This window comes from Elephas maximus, chromosome 17 (assembly GCF_024166365.1).
Source record: "Elephas maximus indicus isolate mEleMax1 chromosome 17, mEleMax1 primary haplotype, whole genome shotgun sequence".
Taxonomy (NCBI): domain Eukaryota; kingdom Metazoa; phylum Chordata; class Mammalia; order Proboscidea; family Elephantidae; genus Elephas; species Elephas maximus.
In genome coordinates this window covers 43226611-43245942 of record NC_064835.1, presented here as the reverse complement: position 1 = coordinate 43245942, position 19332 = coordinate 43226611, and the positions used below count along the sequence as shown (strand labels likewise).

General features: G+C 39.6%; 1 protein-coding gene across 1 annotated transcript in view; it reads right to left on the bottom strand.

The window, feature by feature from the left end:
- LOC126060221 (immunoglobulin kappa light chain-like) overlaps positions 1-8469 on the bottom strand; it is a 79537-nt gene extending 71068 nt beyond the window's left edge. The window contains exons 1-2 of the mRNA XM_049856353.1: positions 8370-8469; positions 7783-8148 (exon numbers count right to left, since the gene is read on the bottom strand). Of these exons, the coding sequence (XP_049712310.1) occupies positions 7783-8148; positions 8370-8457 (454 nt within the window). The 5' untranslated portion in view covers positions 8458-8469. The remainder of the gene's footprint in view (positions 1-7782; positions 8149-8369) is intronic.
- Between the last annotated feature and the right edge of the window lie 10863 nt (positions 8470-19332).

The following is a 19332-nucleotide window of genomic DNA, read 5'->3' as shown; positions in this document are numbered from 1 at the left end:
GATGAAATTAAAAAGAAAGTTGTCAGTTAATGAAAAAAGATGTGGGAATAATATCACATATTTATAGAGTGATAGGGTTAATGAATTAGACACTTGCTTTTGAAAGAATGAAAACCACTGAAAGAAATGGAGAGAAGAAAAAGGTCAATAAAAAAGGAGGTAGAGCAGAAAAACTCCATCAGTGACACTGACCAGAAAGGCGTGGCTGAAAACGGGATCTGTGGAAGGAAAAAGCAAGAGAAGAATACTACCTTCTATGAGGGAGGTTCAGAATATGAAGGGTTAAAGATTTAATCTTGGGAAAGTCAAGAGTTAAGGGGTAATTACAGAGAAAGGAAAAAGTCAGGGAGACAAGGAGTTAAATTGGAAATATTCCAGAGTCAAGATGGCACAGGGAAGAGAGAATTCATCTTTCAGGGTGTAAAACTCACAGAGTACTTCTCCAGATGAGTCTTGTGATCCAGCCGTGTGAAATATTCAGGTTTCTGTACTATGAAAATTCCTGACATGACAAAGGCTATAAGAAATGTTTACAGCATTTTTCTACAGTAATGTCCGAGAAAAAGGAGTTTAGAAAAGTCCGTGGCTCTTACTTTCCTCAAGGACCCAAGGAATTAGTCAGGAGATGAGGCTTCTGGGGCAGATGGAGGAAGTGCGCATGTTCAGGACTGTGTGGGAAGGAAGCAGCTGGTGCAGTGAAGACTCACAGGCCTCCAGCCCTGGGGAGGAGGCTTGTGTTCCAGGCTGAAGGACCGTGAGAGGGCAGCCATAATGCTGCTAACAATAATCTGCCTCATTTTCAGCCTGGAGGCTGCTGATGGTGAGAGTGAAGTCTGTCCCAGGCCCACTGCCTCTAAAGGAGTCAGGGATCTCAGATGCCCAGTTGGATGCAAGGGAGATAAGCAACTTAGAAGAGTGTTCTGTGTTCTGCTGGTACCAGGCTAAGGTGATGCTAACACTCTGGCTGGACTTGTTCTGATGGTGACCATTTCTCCTGGAGACACAGTTAGGGATACAGGAGACTGGGTTATCACAATGTCCCCACTGGCACCTGCAATCAGACAGGACAATTACCATACATAAATGTATACACACACTTTTTTATAGGCACATTAAAATATACCATTTTAAATGTACATTTTACTGGAATACATGTCACACATAATTGAGTCAATTTTGGAAATACTCATTATTTCCCACTATGTCTTAAAATCATTGTTCAGTTTTACAAAGATAGCTCTCTCAAGGGATTGAGGCACTTTTCATTTCTCACCAGAGGCCCAGAACAACAGGGACATGAACAGGAGCCTGTAACATCGTCTTGCTGCATTCACCTGCCTGATAAAAATCAGCGCACATTGCAGTGTCCTCATTTATATAATCTGAGCAGCCAGATTGGGCCTGGAGAATCTACGCAAAGCCATCATTGAATGTAGAAGCAAAGTACATGGACATAAAAAGGAGCAAGATTTCCTTTGGAAAGTTGCATCTGAAAGTCAATAGTCCAAGGAGTTTCACTCCAAGTGTGTATGGTCTCTGTGTGTCTGGACCTCTCCAATCTTGATATTAGTTTAAGATAGACCAGTTGATAGGGCCAACAAATGGAAGCTGCTGTGGAAGAGGGCATGCCCATCATAAATCCTCAGGACATGTCACAAATAATTTTTCAAAGAGTGATACAACCAGTAAGTCAGAGATTCTTGATATCCAAGAAAATAGAATAACTAGGAAATAAATATGAAACAAGTGAAATAACAGAGAACAAAAGGAGTTCTCCTTACACTTTAGATTTGGAAGTTGTGAGTTTTTTTAAAGAAATAAATGATAAACTTGACATTGAAAACTAAAAGCAGGTGTACTACAGATCTGAAAAAAAAAATTCTAGATATAGAATACACGTCTGTCCATTTGTCATACTGTGGGGACTTGCGTGTTGCTGGAAGCTATGCTGCCAATATACTAATATCAGCAGGGTCACCACAGTGGACAGGTTTCGACTGAGGTTCCACACTAAGACAGATAGGAAGAATGATGTGGTGGTCTGCTTCTGAAAGAAGTAGCCAGTGAAATCTTATTACTAGCAGCTGAACGATGTCTGTTATAGTGCCAGAAGATGAGTCCCTCAGTTCAAAAGACACTCAAAAGAGGACTGGGGAAGAGCTGCCTCTTTAAAGTAGAGTTGGCCTTAATGAGATGCATGGAGTCAAGTTTTTGGGACATTCATGTGCTTATGTGGCATGACTCAAAATGAGGGGAAACAGCTGAATACATCCATTAATAATCTAAATGTGGAATGTATGAAATATGAGTCTAGGAAAATGGGAAATTGTGAAAAATGAAATAGAATGCATAAAGAGTAGTATCTTAGTCATTAGTCAGCTGAAATGGACTGGTATTGGTCATTTTGAATCAGAAAATCATATGGTCTACTATGCAGGGAATGATAACATCAAGAGGAATGGCATTACATTCATCATCAAAAAAAAAATACAAAGTACAATGCTTTCAGTGATAGACTAACAACCACACATCTACAAGGAAGACCAGTTAACACGACTATTACTCAAATTTACCAACAAACTACTAAGGCCAAAGGTGAAGAAATAGAAGATTTTTACCAACTTCTGCAGTCTGAAATTGACTGAATATGCAATCAGGATGCACTGACAATTACTGGTGATTGGAATGCAAAAGTTGGGGAAAAAAAAAAAAGATCAGTATTTGGAAAATATGGCCTTGGTGATAGAAATGATGCCAGAGACTGCATGATTGAATATTGCAAGATCAAAGACTTCTTCATTGCAAATAACTTTTTTCACCAGTGTAAATGGTGACTATCCACATGGACCTCACCAGATGGAATACACAGGAATCAAATCAACCTCATCTGTGGAAAGAGAAGATAGAAAAGCTCAATATCATCAGTTAGAACAATGTCAGGGGCTGAGTGCAAATCAGACCATCAATTACTCATATGCAAATTCAAGTTGAAACTGAAGAAAATTAGAACAAATCCTTGAGAGCAGAAGTACAACCTTGAGTATATCCCACCTGAATTTAGAGACCATCTTAGGAACAAACTTGACACGTTGAACACTAATGACTGAAAACCAGAAGAGTTGTGAAATGACATCAAGGAAATCATACATGAAGGAAGCAAGAGTTTGTGAAAAAGACAGGAGGGAAAAGAAAGAACTAGAAGGATGTCAGAAGAGACTCTGAAACTTGCTCTTGAACGTCGAGTAGCTAAAGCAAAGGAAAAAATGATAAAGTAAAAGAGCTGAACAGAAGTTTTCGAAGGGCAGCTCAAAAAGACAAAGTAAAGTATTATGATGACATGGGCAAAGATCTGGATATAGAAAACCAAAAAGGAAGAACATGCTCAGCATTTCTCAAGCTGAAAGAACTGAAGAAAAAATTCAAGTCTCAAGTTGCAATATTGAGGGATTCTTTTTTTTATGAGGAAAATAGTAAACAATGCATGAAACATCAAAAGAAGATGGAAGAGATACACAGAGTTACTATACCAAAAATACAGGTCGATGTTCAAACATTTCAGGAGGTAACATATGAATCAGGAACTGATAGTAATGAAGGAAGAAGTTCAAGCTCCACTGAAAACATTGGGGAAAAACAAGACTCTGGGAATTGACAGAATACCAATAGAGGTGTTTCAACAAACAGATGCAGTGTTGGAAGTTCTCAGTTGCCTACGCCTAGAAACTTGGAAGACAGGTACGTGGCCAACCAACTGGAAAATGTCCATATTTATGTCTATTCCCATGAAAGGTATTCCAACAGAATGTGGAAATTATCAAACAATATTGACTCAAAAGTGGCTACAGCAGTATATTGACAGGGAACTTTCAGAAATGCAAGCCAGATTCAGAAAACAATGTAGAACAAGGGATATCATTGCTAATGTCAGATGGACCTTGGCTGAAAGCAAAGAATACCAGAAAGATGTTTACCTATGTTTTATTGGCTATCCAAAGGTATTCAACTGTGTGGTTTGTAACAAATTATGGATAACATTGCCAAGAAGGGGAATTCCAGAACACCTAAATATGCTCATGAGGAATAGATCAAGAGGCAGTCATTAAAACAGAATAAAGAGTTACTGCCTAGTTTAAAGTCAAAAACTGTGTGTCTCACAGTTGTATCCTTTCACCATACTTATTCAGTTTACATGCTGAGCAAATAATTTGAGAACCTGGATTACATGAAGAAGAATGAGGACTCAGGGTTGGAGGAAGACTCACTAGCAACCTGCATGATGCAGATGAAACAAACATGTTTGCTGGAAATCAAGAGGACTTGAAGCATTTACTGATGAAGATCAAAGACCACAGCCTTCAGTATGGATTACACCTCAACATAAAGGAAAAAAAAATCCTCACAACTGGGCCAATAAGTAACATCATGATAAATGGAGAAAATACTGAAATTATCATGGATTTCATTTTCCTTGGATCCACAATCAACGTCTACCGAAACAGCATTCAAGAAATCAAAGGATGCTTTGCACTGGGCAAATTGGCTGCAAAAGACCTCTTTAAAGTGTTAAAAAGCAAAGGTGTCACCTTAAAGACTAAGAAGCATCTGAACCAAGCTGTGATGTTTTCAATCGCCTCCTATGCATATGAAAGTTGGGCAATGAATAAGGAAGACCAAAGAAGAACTGAATCCTTTGAATTATTGCGTTGGCGAAGAATATTGAACATACCATGGACTTACAGAAGAAGGAACAAATTTGTCTTGGAAGAAGTAGAGCCAGGCTGATCTTTTAGGAGGAAGGATTGAGAAACTTCGTTTCACATACTTTGGATATGTTATGAGGAGGGATCGGTCCCTGCAGAAGGACATTATGCTTGGTAAAGTAAAGTGTCAACAAAAAAGAGGACCCTCAACGAGATGGATTGACTCAGTGGCTACAACAATGGGCTCAAGTATAACAAAAATTGTGAGGATGGCTCAGACCTGGGCAGTGTTTTACTGTGTTGCTCATAGGGTTGCTAAGATTTGGAACTGACTTGACAGCACCTAACAACAACAACAACAAAAATGAGCAATATACTAATGAGATTATTTTTTGCAACTCCAAAAATCAGAAATGCAAAATGGTTAGTATAAATATTAATATTTAAAGGGAAAAACATTGATGAAGACCTGATATGTCAAATATTGAAATATATTCTTATCAGTTAGAGGTTTTGGTTGTAAACAACAGAAACCAACCAAGTCTAAATTTAGCAGAAAATGAAATGATTACTGGATGACTTGCAGATTTGACTGCAAGTCTCAGGAACATGGTGTGGTAAATGTACATGAAACCAGCTGGCAAAAGCACAGTCTACAATAAACCAGAGAAAGATGTTATATATGATCCCACCACCACCGGAGATGGACAGTGGATAGTCCTACTGGCTCCACCACCAAGGGACACCAGTCATGGGGCATTGGATATTGGAGGCCTCTGCTGCTGCTGTTCTGTTTGCAAACATTTTTAACTCTGTGAAATGAGCATTAGTACAATTTCCTCACAAATAGTTTCAATAAGTGTTCTTCAAGAATATATTTCCATTCCCAGAAACTATAACCAGTCAAAATCAAACCCATTACCATTGAGTTGATTCCGATTCATAAGAACCACACGTACTACAGAGCAGACCTGAGCTCTATAGGGCTTTTTGGGCTGTAATCTTCCTGGAAGCAGACCACTAAGCCCTTCTTCTGTGGCCCCACTGGATGGGTTCTAACTGCCGACCTTTATTTAGTAACTGAGTGCAAACTATTTGTACCACTCAGGGACCTTCAGCAAGTATAAAAGGAAACTAAAATATAACTATTTTCATCAGAGAATCCACAAAGAAATATTTGCCATATTCAAATAGTACTGCCCTATTCAAAAAGTAAGAAACATGCAATTTACAAGTTTATTAACCATAATCCTATGATCTAAGAATTTCACCATTAGACTCCAAGGTTCTTTGCATAAACGTCCCCTTGCCACACCCCAACCTGAGCTCACACCTGCTGACCTGAACCTCATACAAAGCTATGAAGGATAGAAACTGTTGAACCAGTGTGTGCTTTCTTGTGTGTATTCTCAACAGCAACAAGAACAACAACAAAAAAAACCAAAACGCTTGCCCATCAAGTCAATCGCAATTCACAATGATGTATAGGATGGAGTAGAACTGCCTGCCCTATAGAGTTGCCAAGGTATGGACAGTAGATTTGAATTGCTGACCTTTTGGTTAGCAACCATAGCTCTTAAACACTGTGCAATCAGGGCTCCTACAGCAAAATAAAAAAATTGGAAAAAGAAAAAGCTAAGAAAGAGAGTTTCTTGGGGGATGGAATCTGAGCAACATCACACAAAGAAGCTGTAGGGCTGGCACCACCCAGATCCTCAGTATCCTGCTCTGCTGTGTTCCAGGTGAGATGAAACCTAGACAGGCAGTTTTCTCTACAGAGTGAGCCTCCTATTCAGACAGGTCTATAATTTGAAAAGAGTTATTAAATAAATGTTACAAGCCACACAGGCCTGTCCACTTGTCCCAGTTAGAGACCATTTTGGTTTGATTTCCCTTCTATCCCTGATTGCACAGTATGTCTGGATCATCCTTGCGTGTCTGTCATTTTAGGTTCCTGCGGGCAGATCCTGCTCACTAGGTGCCAGAATCTCTGCTGTCTTCCAGGAGAGAAAGTCTCCATTAGCTGCAGGGCCAGTCGGAGTTTCCTCTACACTGACTGGAAACACTACTTAGGCTGGGATCTGCATGAACCTGAGGGGGGACCTACAGGCCTCATTCACCTCACTTCCCATATGCATGTTGTTGTGATGCTGAACAGGTTCAGCAGCACTTTCAGACTAATAGAGACTAGAGAGAAAGGCCTGGTGATCTGCTTCTGAAAAATCGGCCAGTGAAAATCCTATGGATGACAACAGTCAGATCTTATTGTGACTCAGGGGCTGACAAGATGGCAACTAACAACAAGAAAGATCCATGATTTCCTTCCTTCAGTCACTAAATTAATCTTGGTGCCCAAGAGATTAATTTAAAGAGGAACTAATGAAAAAATAACATGGAAAAGCTGTCACATGTAATAGGGTTAATGAATTAAAGACTGCCCTTTGAAAGAATGAGTGCTACTGAAAGACATGGAGAGAGGAGAAAAGAGCAGTAAAATGGGAGTTTAGAGCAGGAAAACACCTTCATTGACATTGCCCAGGAAGGCTTGGCTGGAAAACAGAATCCATGGAAGGAAAAAGTAAGAAAGAAAGATCACCTTCTGTGAGGGAAGTTTTAAACATGAAGGGCCCAGATTTAATACTGGGTTAGGTCCTTTTTTTTTTTTTTTTTTAGGTCCAGAGCTGTGAGGGGTAATTGCAGAGAAAGGAAAAAGTCCAGGGAAATAAGGAATTAAAATGAGAACGTTCTAGACTCAAGAAGGCAAAGGAAGAAAGAACTAATCTTTCAGGGTATAAAACTCACTGGACCTTCCCTGAATCAGTCATTTGATCTATCCCTGTGAAACAAGCAGGTTACTGTGATAGGAAAACTTCTGACAAAGCCTACAAGTGATTTTTAGAGCATTCTTTTTTCTATAATTTACCACAAAAGGGGATCCAGAAGAAGCCACATCCCTTAATTTTCTCCTGGAACCTGCAAGTACTCAAAGGAATTTGTCAGATGTGGCCTTTGGGGCAGACAGAGGAAGCGTGCATGTTCAGGGCTGAGCAGAAAGGAAGCAGCTGGTGCAGTGAAGACTCACTGGCCTGTAGCCCTCGGGAGGAGGTTTTTGTTCGAGGCTGAAGCACTGTGGGTGGACTCTTATAACCTTGCAGACAGTAATAAACTGCGGCATCTTCAGCCTGGAAGTTGCTGATGGTGAAAGTGAAGTCTGTCCCTGACCCACTGCCACTGAACCGGTCAGGGACCCCAGATGCCCGGCTGGATGCCCAGTAGATGAGCAGCTTAGGAGCCTGTCCTGGTTTCTGTTGGTACCAGTCTAAATAGTCTTTCTTATTGGAGCTGTAAAAAAGACTCTGGCTGGCCTTGCAGTTGATGGTGACTGTTCCTCCTGGAGACGCAGCCAGAGAGGCTGGAGACTGGGTCAGCACAATGTCCCCACTGGCACCTGCAATCAGAGTAGACAATTACCATGCACACATATGTACATGAACTTTTTCATAGGCACATTAAGTATACCGTTTATATCACAACATCTAGTGATATTACATATCGGCAAATCATTGGTTCCATTTTGTAAATAACTGTCATTTTCCACTGTCTTAAAATCATTTCTCAGCTCTACAAAGGTGCTAATCTAAGGGGGTTGAAGCACTTTTAATTTCTCACCAGAGGCCCAGAGCAACAGGGACAGGAGGACCAGAGTCTGTGGCACCATCTTGCTGCCCCTGCCTGCCTGATGCAGATCAGCTCCCATAACAAAGGCCCTGTTTATAATATCTGAGCAGCTAGCCTGGGTGTGGAGGGGCCTATGCAAAGCAATCAGGGAGTTGGAACAAATTATGTGGACGAAGGGTTGTGAAACTAACTAATGTACATCAGGAGCCAAAAATATCACAGAGAGCATGATTTTATGACTAGTAAAGACACAGAAGTATACTTAGAAGCTTTAATATAAATTAAAAAAAAAAAAGCTTTGCAGTCCAGTGGATTTCAACTCATGGAGACAGCATGTGTTATGGAGTAGAACTGCTCCATAGGGTTTTCTTGTTGCATCTTTTATTTTATTTTTTTTGTGTTTTAAGGGAAAGTTTACAAATCAAGGCAGTCTTTCACACAAAAACTTATATATACCTTGCTACATATTCCCAATTGCTCCCCCTAATGAGACAGCCCCCTCCTTCCCTTCACTCTCTCTTTTCATGTCCATTTCACCAGCTTCTGACTCCCTCTACCCTCTCATCTCCCCTCCAGGGAGGACATGCCAACATAATCTCAAGTGTCCACCTGATCCAAAAAGCTCACTCCTCACCAGCATCCCTCTCCGACCCTTTGTCCAGTCCAATCCCTTTCTGAAGAGTTGGCTTTGGGAATGGTTCCTGTCCTGAGCCAACAGAAGGTCTGGGGGCCACGACCACCAGGGTCCTTCTAGTCTCAGTCAGACCATTAAGTCTGGTCTTTTTATAAGAAGTTGAGGTCTGCATCCCTCTGCTCTCCTGCTCCCTCAGGGGTTCTCTGTTGTGTTCCCTGCCAGGGCAGTCATCGGTTGTAGCCGGGCACCATGCAGTTCCTTTGGTCTCAGACTGATGTAGTCTCTGGTTCATGTGGCCCTTTCTGTCTTTTGGGCTTGTAATTACCTTGAGTCCTTGGTGTTCTTCATTCTCCTTTGATCCAGGTGGGTTGAGACCAATCGATGCATCTTAGATGGCTGCTTGCTAGCATTTAAGACCCCAGACGCCACTCTCCAAAGTGGGATGCAAAATGTTTTCTTAATAGATTTTATTAGCCAATTGACTTAGATGTCCCCTGAAACCATGGTCTTCAAACCCCCACCCCTGCTACACTGGCATTCGAAGAATTCAGTTTGTTCAGGAAACTTCTTTGCTTTTGGTTTAGTCCAGTTGTGCTGACCTTGCCTGTATTGTGTGTTGAATATCCCATCACATAAAGTAGTTCTTATCTAGTATCAAGTTAGTAAAAACTCCTCTCCCACCCTCTCTCCCTCCCCTTTCTCATAACCATCAAAGAATATTTTCTTCTCTGTTCAAGCTATTTCTCGAGTTTTTATAATAGTGCTCTTATACAGTATTTGTCCTTTTGTAACTGACTAATTTCACTCAGCATAATGCCTTCCAAGTTCCTCCATGTTATGAAATGTTTCACAGATTTCTCACTGTTCTTTATCAATGCATAGTATTCCATTGTGTGAATATACCATAATTTATTTATCCATTCATCTGTTGATGGGCATCTTGGTTGCTTCCATCTTTTTGCTATTGTCAACAGTGCTGCAATAAACATGGGTGTGCATATACCTGTTCGTATAAAGGCTCTTATTTCTCTAGGATATATTTCAAGGAGTGGGATTGCTGGGTTGTATGGTAGTTCTATTTCTAGCTTTTTAAGGAAGCACCAAATCTATTTCCAAAGTGGTTGTACCATTTTACATTCCCACCAGCAGTGTGTAAGTGTTCCAATCTCTCCACAGCTTCTTCAACATTTATTATTTTTTGTATTTTGTATTAATGCCAGCCATGTTGGAGTGAGATGAAATCTCATTGTAGTTTTGATATGTGTTTCTCTAATGACTAATGATCGTAAGCTTTTCCTCATGTATCTGTTAGCTACCTGAATGTCTTCATTAGTGAAGTGTCTGTTCATATCTTTAGCCCATTTTTTAATTGGGTTATTTGTCTTTTTGTAGCTGAGTTTTCACAGTATCATGGAGATTTTAGAGATCAGGTGCTGTTCAGAAATGTCATAGCTAAAAACTTTTTCTCAGTCTTTTCACCCTTTTGGTGAAGTCTGTGGATGAGCATAGGTGTTTCATTTTCAGGAGCTCCCAGTTATCTAGTTTTTCTTCTGCATTGTTGGTAATGTTTAGTATACTGTTTATGCCATGTATTAGGGCTCCTAATGTTGTCCCTATTTTTTCTTCCAAGATCTTTATCATTTTAGGTTTTATATTTAGGTCTTTGATCCATTTTGAGCTTGTTTTTTGTGCATGGAGTGAGGAATGGGTCTTGTTTCATTTTTTTTTTTGCAGATGGGTGATCCAGTTATGCCAGTACCATCTGTTAAAAAGACATTCTTTTCCTCACTTAACTGCTTTGGTGCCTTTATCAAATATCAACTGCTCATATGTGGATGGATTTATGGCTGGATTCTCAATTCTGTTCCATTGGTCTATATATTTGTTGTTGTACCAGTACCAGGCTGTTTTGACTACTGCGGTGGTACAATAGGTTCTAAAATCAGGCAGAGTAAGGCCTTCTACTTTATTCTTCTTTTTCAGTAATGCTTTTCTTATGCAGGGCCCCTTCCCTTCCGTATGAAGTTGGTGATTTGTTTTTCCATCTCATTAAAGAATGTAATTGGGAGGGGGGCAAAGATGGCTGACTAGGTAGAAGCTACCTCGGATCCCTCTTGCAACAAAGACTCAGAAAAACAAGTGAATTGATCACATACATGACAATCTACAAACCCTAACCATCAAACACAGATCTAAAGAGTTGACCTGAGTGACAGAGACTGAGAATGAGCAACCACATGGAAGCAGCGACTGTTTTCGGAGCCTGGAGCCAGCATCCCAGTCAGAAAACCTTAGCGCTGGGCTTTGGACAGGGCGCAGGGGAGCTGAGCACGGCATCCTGAGATGGCGCAAACATGGGACACAGCCCTAGCCCCCAGAAGTGACCTCGGGGGAAGCCCAGCCAGTGCACGCAGGCAGCGCAGTGATGCGGCTGACAAGAGGATAAGTCACCAGGAGGCAGTGACTGGTTTTGGAGACTGGAGTACAACATCCCAGCTGGGGAATCTTGGCGCTGGGCTTTGGACTGGGAGTGGAGGAACTGACCACGGCTTCTGAGACAGCACAAGCACAGGACATTGGCCTGACCCTCGGGGGCTATCTTGACCCAGCCAACGCACACAGGCTACACACCCCTAGGGAATCTCAGATAAAACAGTCATCACCAAGCAAGATAAGTAACTTTGTCTATATTCCCGGGTGCTACTCTCTCCTATCTATCTGCTCCCTCCCCTCCACTTCCCAGCCGGGCGGCTTCATTAACATTGGAATTTCCTGAGCCAGAGAGTGAAGTGCTCTGCGTTTTTGTTTGTTTGTTTGTTTGTTTTTTGGTCTTTTCCTAATCCATTCTCCTGGCCTGAGAGAACCAGCTACAAAAAACACAGAGACCAAAAATCCTTCCCTGACTTCCCATAACTGGACTAAAAATACAGAACCAGCTCCAGCCAAGCATCTGAGATCCACAGTCTTGGGCTTTCATCCCTACAGGGAACAAGGTGGCTATTCTAATGCAAAGGCAATTCTGATAGGGATCTGACTGTAATTGTTTTAGTGGATTACTAGAAAGACAAGTTTCCCAGGTCTGATATCTCTGCTTATTAAACAGAGCCCTCACTGACCCACAATGAGGAACTGAAGGCTGAAGCTCCCCCCAGACCACCTAGCCACCTACCTTAGGGGTCTGAGAATGGTGACACCTACCAATCTGTAGAGGTACTTGCATTGGGTGCCAAAGGTACAACTGAAGAGCTCACCCACCAAAGTGCTTTAGGAATAGAGGCACACCTACCTCACTGGCACTTGGGGGAAGCCTGTCAGCATCATGCCCCCTGAAGTGTGACCCCCTGCTGCTACTAGAATCTGGTGCACACGACTATCACCACTACTCCTCTAGGTGGATAGGTGACAGTCTGCACCACACACTTGATGACCCAAAATCAGATTCTACTCAAGAATAGTGAATGGACTCTTAGGCTTATATATCTGGTAACAGCCCAAACCAGCTGGTAATAGGACATAAGTGATTCAAAGGCTACAACAATCAAGACAGCGCAATCTAATAGTTCAGTTAAGTATATTGAAAGAAAACAAAACGAGACTCAGTGAGCAAATATAAAATAAATCATTACTATATCTTACAGATGGCTCAGAGACAGCAGTCAATATCAAACCACATAAAGAAGCAGACCATGATTGTTTATACAACTCACCAAACTAAAGAATCAAAATCTTTCCCAAATGAAGATACAATCCTGGAATTGCCAGATGCAGAATATAAAAAACTAATTTACAGAATGCTTCAAGACAACAGGGATGACCTCAGAAATGAAATAAGGCAATCTACTGAAAAAGCCAAGGAACACACTGATAAAGCAGTTGAAGAACTCAAAAAGATTATTCAAGAATATAGTGGAAAAATTAATAAGCTACAAGAATCCATAGAGAGACAGCATTCAGAAATCCAAAAGATTAACAGTAAAATCACAGAATTAGACAATTCAATAGGAAGTCAGAGGAGCAGACTCGAGCATTTGGAATGCAGAGCGGGGGACCTAGAGGATAAGGGAATTGACACCAATATAGCTGAAAAAAATCAGATAAAAGAATTTTTAAAAAATGAAGAAACCTTAAGAATCATGTGGGATTCTATCAAAAAGAATAACTTGCGTGTGACTGGAGTTCCAGAACAGGGAGGGATAACAGAAAATACAGAGAGAATAGTTGAAGATATTTTGACAGAAAACTTCCCTGACATCATGAAAGACAAAAGGATATCTATCCAAGATGCTCATCGAACCCCATTTAAGATTGATCCAAAAAGAAAATCACCAAGACTTATTATCATCAAACTTGCCAAAACCAAAGATAAAGAGAAAATTTTAAAAGCAGCCAGGGATAAAAGAAAGGTCTCCTACAAAGGAGAATCAATAAGAATAAGTTCAGACTACTCAGCAGAAACCATGCAGTCAAGAAGGCAATGGGATGACATATATAGAGCACTGAAGGAGGAAAACTGCCAGCCAAGGATCATATATCCAGCAAAACCCTCTCTCAAATATGAAGGCGAAATTAAAACATTTACAGATAAACACAAATTTAGAGAATTTGCAAAAACCAAACCAAAGCTACAAGAAATACTAAAGGAAATTGTTTGGTCAGAAAGTCAATAATATCAGATTCCAGTACAACACAGGGTCACAGAACAGAACACCCTGATATCAACTCAAATAGGGAAATCACAAAAACAAATTAAGATTAATTTTAAAAAGAAAAAAAATGCTCAAAACAAGGAATCATTGAAGTCAATATGTAAAAAAAAAAAACAATAATCAAAAAGAGGGACTAAATACAGGAGGCATAGCACTGCCATATGGAGAGGCAAACAAGGTGATACAGGACAATACAGGTTAGGTTTTTATTTAGAAAAATAGGGGTAAATATTAAGGTAACCACAAAGAGGCATAACAACTCCATAACTCAAAATAAAAACCAAGAAAAACATAATGACTCAGCAAACATAAATTCAACTACTATGAAAATGAGGAACACACAATTTACAAAGAAAAACATCTCAGCACAATAAAGTAAGTGGAAAATGAAATTGTCAACAACACACACAAAAAGGCATCAAAATGACAGCACTAAAAAAAAATTATCTATAATTACACTGAATGTAAATGGGCTAAATGCACCAATAAAGAGACAGAGAGTCTCAGACTGGGTAAAGAAACACGAACTGTCTATCTGCTGCCTACAAGAGACACACCTTAGACTTAGAGACACAAACAAACTAAAACTCAAAGGATGGAAAAAAATATATCAAGCAAACAACAAGCAAAAAAGAGTAGTAGTAGCACTATTAATTTCTGACAAAATAGACTTTAAAGTTAAATCCACCACAAAGGATAAAGAAGGACACTACTTAATCATTAAAGGGACAATTGACCAGGAAGATATAACCATATTAAATATTTATGCATCCAGTATGTTCTGTAATTGAAAAAATGTTCACCAAATTTACTTTTTAGTGATTTACATGTACATTTTATACAGGACATGTTCTGTGTATAGTGAATAAATAAATTTTTAGTATCACACAAAAAAATATTTATGCACGCAATGACAGGACTGCAAGATACATAAAACAAACTAAGAACTGAAAAGTGAGATAGACACCTCCACAATTATAGCAGGAGACTTCAACACACCACTTTTGGAGAAGGACAAGACTTCCAGTAAGAAGCTCAATAGAGACACGGAAGACCTAATTGCTACAATCAACCAACTTGACCTCATAGACTTATACAGAACAGTCCACCCAACAGCTGGAAAGTATACTTTTTTTTCTAGCGCACATGGAACATTCTCTAGAAATGACCACATATTAGGTCATAAAACAAACCTTTGCAGAATCCAAAACACTGAAATATTACAAAGCATCTTCTCAGACCACAAGGGCATAAAAGTGGAAATCAATAACAGGAAAATCAGGGAAAAGAAATCAAATAGTTGGAAACTGAGCAATACCCTGCTCAAAAAAGACTGGGTTATAGAAGACATTAAGGAAGGAATAAAGAAATTCATAGAATGCAATGAGAATGAAAACACTTCCTATCAAAACCTCTGGGACACAGCAAAAGCAGTGCTCAGAGCTCAATTTGTATCAAAAAATGTACACATACATAAAGAAGGAGTCAAAATCAGAGAACCTTCCCTACAACTTGAACAAATAGAAAACGAGCAACAAAAGAATCCATCAGGCACCAGAAGAAAACAAATAGTAAAAATTGGAGCTGAACTAAATGAATTACAGGACAGAAAAACAATTGAAAGAATTAACAAAGTCAAAAGCTGGTTCTTTGAAAAAATTAACAAAATTGATAAACCATTGGCCAGACTGACAAAAGAAATACAGGAAAGGAAACAAATAACCCAAGTAAGAAACGAGATGGGCCATATCACAACAGACCCAACTGAAATTAAAAGAATCATATCAGATTATTATGAAAAATTGTACTCTAACAAATTTGCAAACCTAGAAGAAATGGATGAATTCCTGGCCCAGATGGCTTTAGTGCAGAGTTCTATCAAACTTTCAGAGAAGAGTTAACACCACTACTACTAAAGGTATTTCAAAGCATAGAAAATGATGGATTATGACCTAACTCATTCTATGAAGCCACCATATTCATGATACCAAAACCAGGTAAAGACACCACAAAAAAAGAAAATTACAGACCTATACCCCTCATGAACATAGATGCAAAAATCCTCAACAAAATTCCAGCAAATAGAATTCAACAACATATCAAAAAAATAATCCACCACGACCAAGTGGGATTTATACCAGGTATGCAAGGCTGGTTTAATATTAGAAAAACCATTAATGTAATCCACCATATAAATAAAACAAAAGACAAAAACCACATGATCTTATCAATTGATGCAGAAAAGGCATTTGACAAAATTCAACACCCATTCATAATAAAAACTCTCAGCAAAATAGGAATTGAAGGAAAATTCCTCAACATAATAGAGGGCATCTATACAAAACCAACAGCCAACATCACTCTAAATGTGGAGAGCCTGAGAGCATTTCCCTTGAGAATGGGAACCAGACAAGGGTGCCCTTTATCACTGCTCTTATTCAACATTGTGCTAGAGGTGCTAGCCAGAGCAATTAGGCTAGACAAAGAAATAAAGGGCATCCGGACTGGCAAGGAGGAAGTAAAATTATCTCTATTTGCAGATGACATGATCTTATACTCAGAAAACCCTAAAGAATCCTTCAGAAAACTACTGAAACTAATAGAAGAGTATGGCAGAGTCTCAGGTTATAAGATCAACATACAAAAATCACTTGGATTCCTCTACATCGACAAAAAGAACATCGAAGAGGAAATAACCAAATCAATACCATTCACAGTAGCCCCCAAGAAGATAAAATACTTAGGAATAAATCTTACCAAAGATGTAAAAGACCTGTACAAAGAAAACTATGAAGTACTAGTGCAAGAAACTAAAAAGAACCTACATAAGTGGAAAAACATATCTTGCTCATGAATAGGAAGACTTAACATAGTAAAAATGTCCATTCTACCAAAATCCATCTATACATACGATGCACTTCCGATCCAAATTCCAATGACATTTTTTAATGTGATGGAAAAACAAATCACCAACTTCATATGGAAGGGAAAGAAGCCCCGGATAAGTAAAGCATTATTGAAAAAGAAGAAGCAAGTGGGAGGCCTCACTCTACCTGATTTTAGAACCTATTGTACAGCCACAGTAGTCAAAACAGCCTGGTACTGGTACAACAACAGGCACATAGACCAATGGAACAGAATTGAGAACCCAGATATAAATCCATCCACATATGAGCAGCTGATATTTGACAAAGGCCCAGTGTCAGTTAATTGGGGAAAAGATAGTCTTTTTAACAAATGGTGCTGGCATAACTGGATATCCATTTGCAAAAAAATGAAACAGGACCCATACCTCACACCATGCACAAAAACTAACTCCAAGTGGATCAAAGACCTAAACATAAAACGATAAAGATCATAGAAGAAAAAATAGGGCCAATGTTAGGAGCCCTAATACAAGGCATAAACAGAATACAAAACATTACTAAAAATGACAAAGAGAAACCAGATAACTGGGAGCTCCTAAAAATCAAACACCTATGCTCATCTAAAGACTTCACCAAAGCAGTAAAAAGACCACCTACAGATTGGGAAAATATTTTCAGCTATGACATCTCTGACCAGTGCCTGATCTCTAAAATCTATATGGTTCTGTTAAAACTCAACCACAAAAAGACAAACAACCCAATTAAAAAGTGGGCAAAGTATATGAACACACACTTCACTAAAGAAGATATTCAGGCAGCTAACAGATACATGAGAAAATGCTCTCGATCATTAGCCATTAGAGAAATGCAAATTAAAACTACGATGAGATTCCATCTCACTCCAACAAGGCTGGCATTAACACAAAATAATAAATGTTGGAGAAGCTGCGGAGGGATTGGAACTCTTATACACTGCTGGTGGGAATGTAAAATGGTACAACCACTTGGAAATCTATCTGGCGTTTTCTTAAAAAGTTAGAAATAGAACTACCATACAACCCAGAAATCCCACTCCTCAGAATATATCCTAGAGAAATAAGAGCCTTTACATGAACAGATATATGCACACCCATGTTTATTGCAGCTCTGTTTACAATAGCAAAAAGTTGGAAGCAACCAAGGTGTCCATCAATAGATGAATGGTTAAATAAATTACGGTACATTCACACAATGGAATACTACGCATTGATAAAGAACAGTGATGAATCTGTGAAACATTTCATAACATGGAGGAACCTGGAAGGCATTATGCTGAGTGAAATTAGTCAGAGGCAAAAGGACAAATATTGTATAAGACCACTATTATAAGACGTTGAGAAATAGTATAACAGAGAAGAACACATATTTTGTGGTTACAAGGGGGGGAGGGAGGGAGGGTGGGAGAGGGTTATTTACTGATTAGTTAGTAGATAAGAACTACTTTAGGTGAAAGGAAGGACAATACTCAATACATGGAAGGTCAGCTCAAGTGGACTTGACCAAAAGCAAAGAAGTTTCTGGGATAAACTGAATGCTTCGAAGGTCAGCAAAGCAGGGGCAGGGGTTTGGGGATTATGGCTTAAGGGGACTTCTAAGTCAATTGGCAAGATAATTCTATTATGAAAACATTCTGCATCCCACTTTGAAGTGTGGCATCTGGGGTCTTAAATGCTAACAAGTGGCCATCTAAGATGCATCAATTGGTATCAACCCACCTGGATCAAAGGAGAATGAAGAACACCAAGGTCACACGATATCTGTGAGCCCAAAAGACAGAAAGGGGCACATGAACTAGAGACTTACATCATCCTGAGACCAGAAGAGCTAGATGGTGTCCGGCCATAATCAATGACTGCCCTGACAGGGAGCACAACAGAGAACCCCTGAAGGAGCAGGAGAACAGTGGGATGCAGACCCCAAATTCTCATAAAAAGACCAGACTTAATGGTCTGACTAAGGCCAGAAGAATCCCGGTGGTCATGGTCCCTAAACCTTCTATTGGTCCAGGACAGGAACCATTCCCGAAGAGAACTCATCAGACATGGAAGGGACTGTACAATGGGTTGGAGAGAGATGCTGATGAAGAGTGAGCTACTTGTATCAGGTGGACACTTGAGACTGTGTTGGCATCTCCCGTCTGGAGGGGAGATGGGAGGGTAGAGAGGGTTAGAAACTGGCAAAATTGTCACCAAAGGGGAGATTGGAAGGAGGGAGTGGGCTGACTCGTTAGGGTGAGAGTAAGTGGGAGTATGGAGTAAGGTGTGTATAAGCTTATATGTGACAGACTGACTTGATTTATAAACTTTCACTTAAAGCACAATAAAAATTATTTAAAAAAAAAGAATGTCATTGGAACTTGGCTCAAAGTCGCATTCAATCTATAGGTCACTTTTGGTAGAATAGATATTTTTATAATATTAAGTCTTCCTATCCATAAGCAAGGTATATTTTTCCACTTATGTAGTTCTCTTTTGGTTTCTTGCAGAAGTGTTTTGTAGTTCTCTTTGTATAAGTCTTCTACTTGCCTGGCAAGATTTATTCCATGTATTTGATCTTCTTGGGGGCTACTGTAAATGGTATTGCTTTGGTGATTTCCTCTTTGTGCTTTTCTTGTTGGTGTAGAGGAATGCAACTGATTTTTGTATGTTTATCTTATATACTGGTACTCTGCTGAACTATTAATTTCAATAGTTTTCTTGAGGATTCCT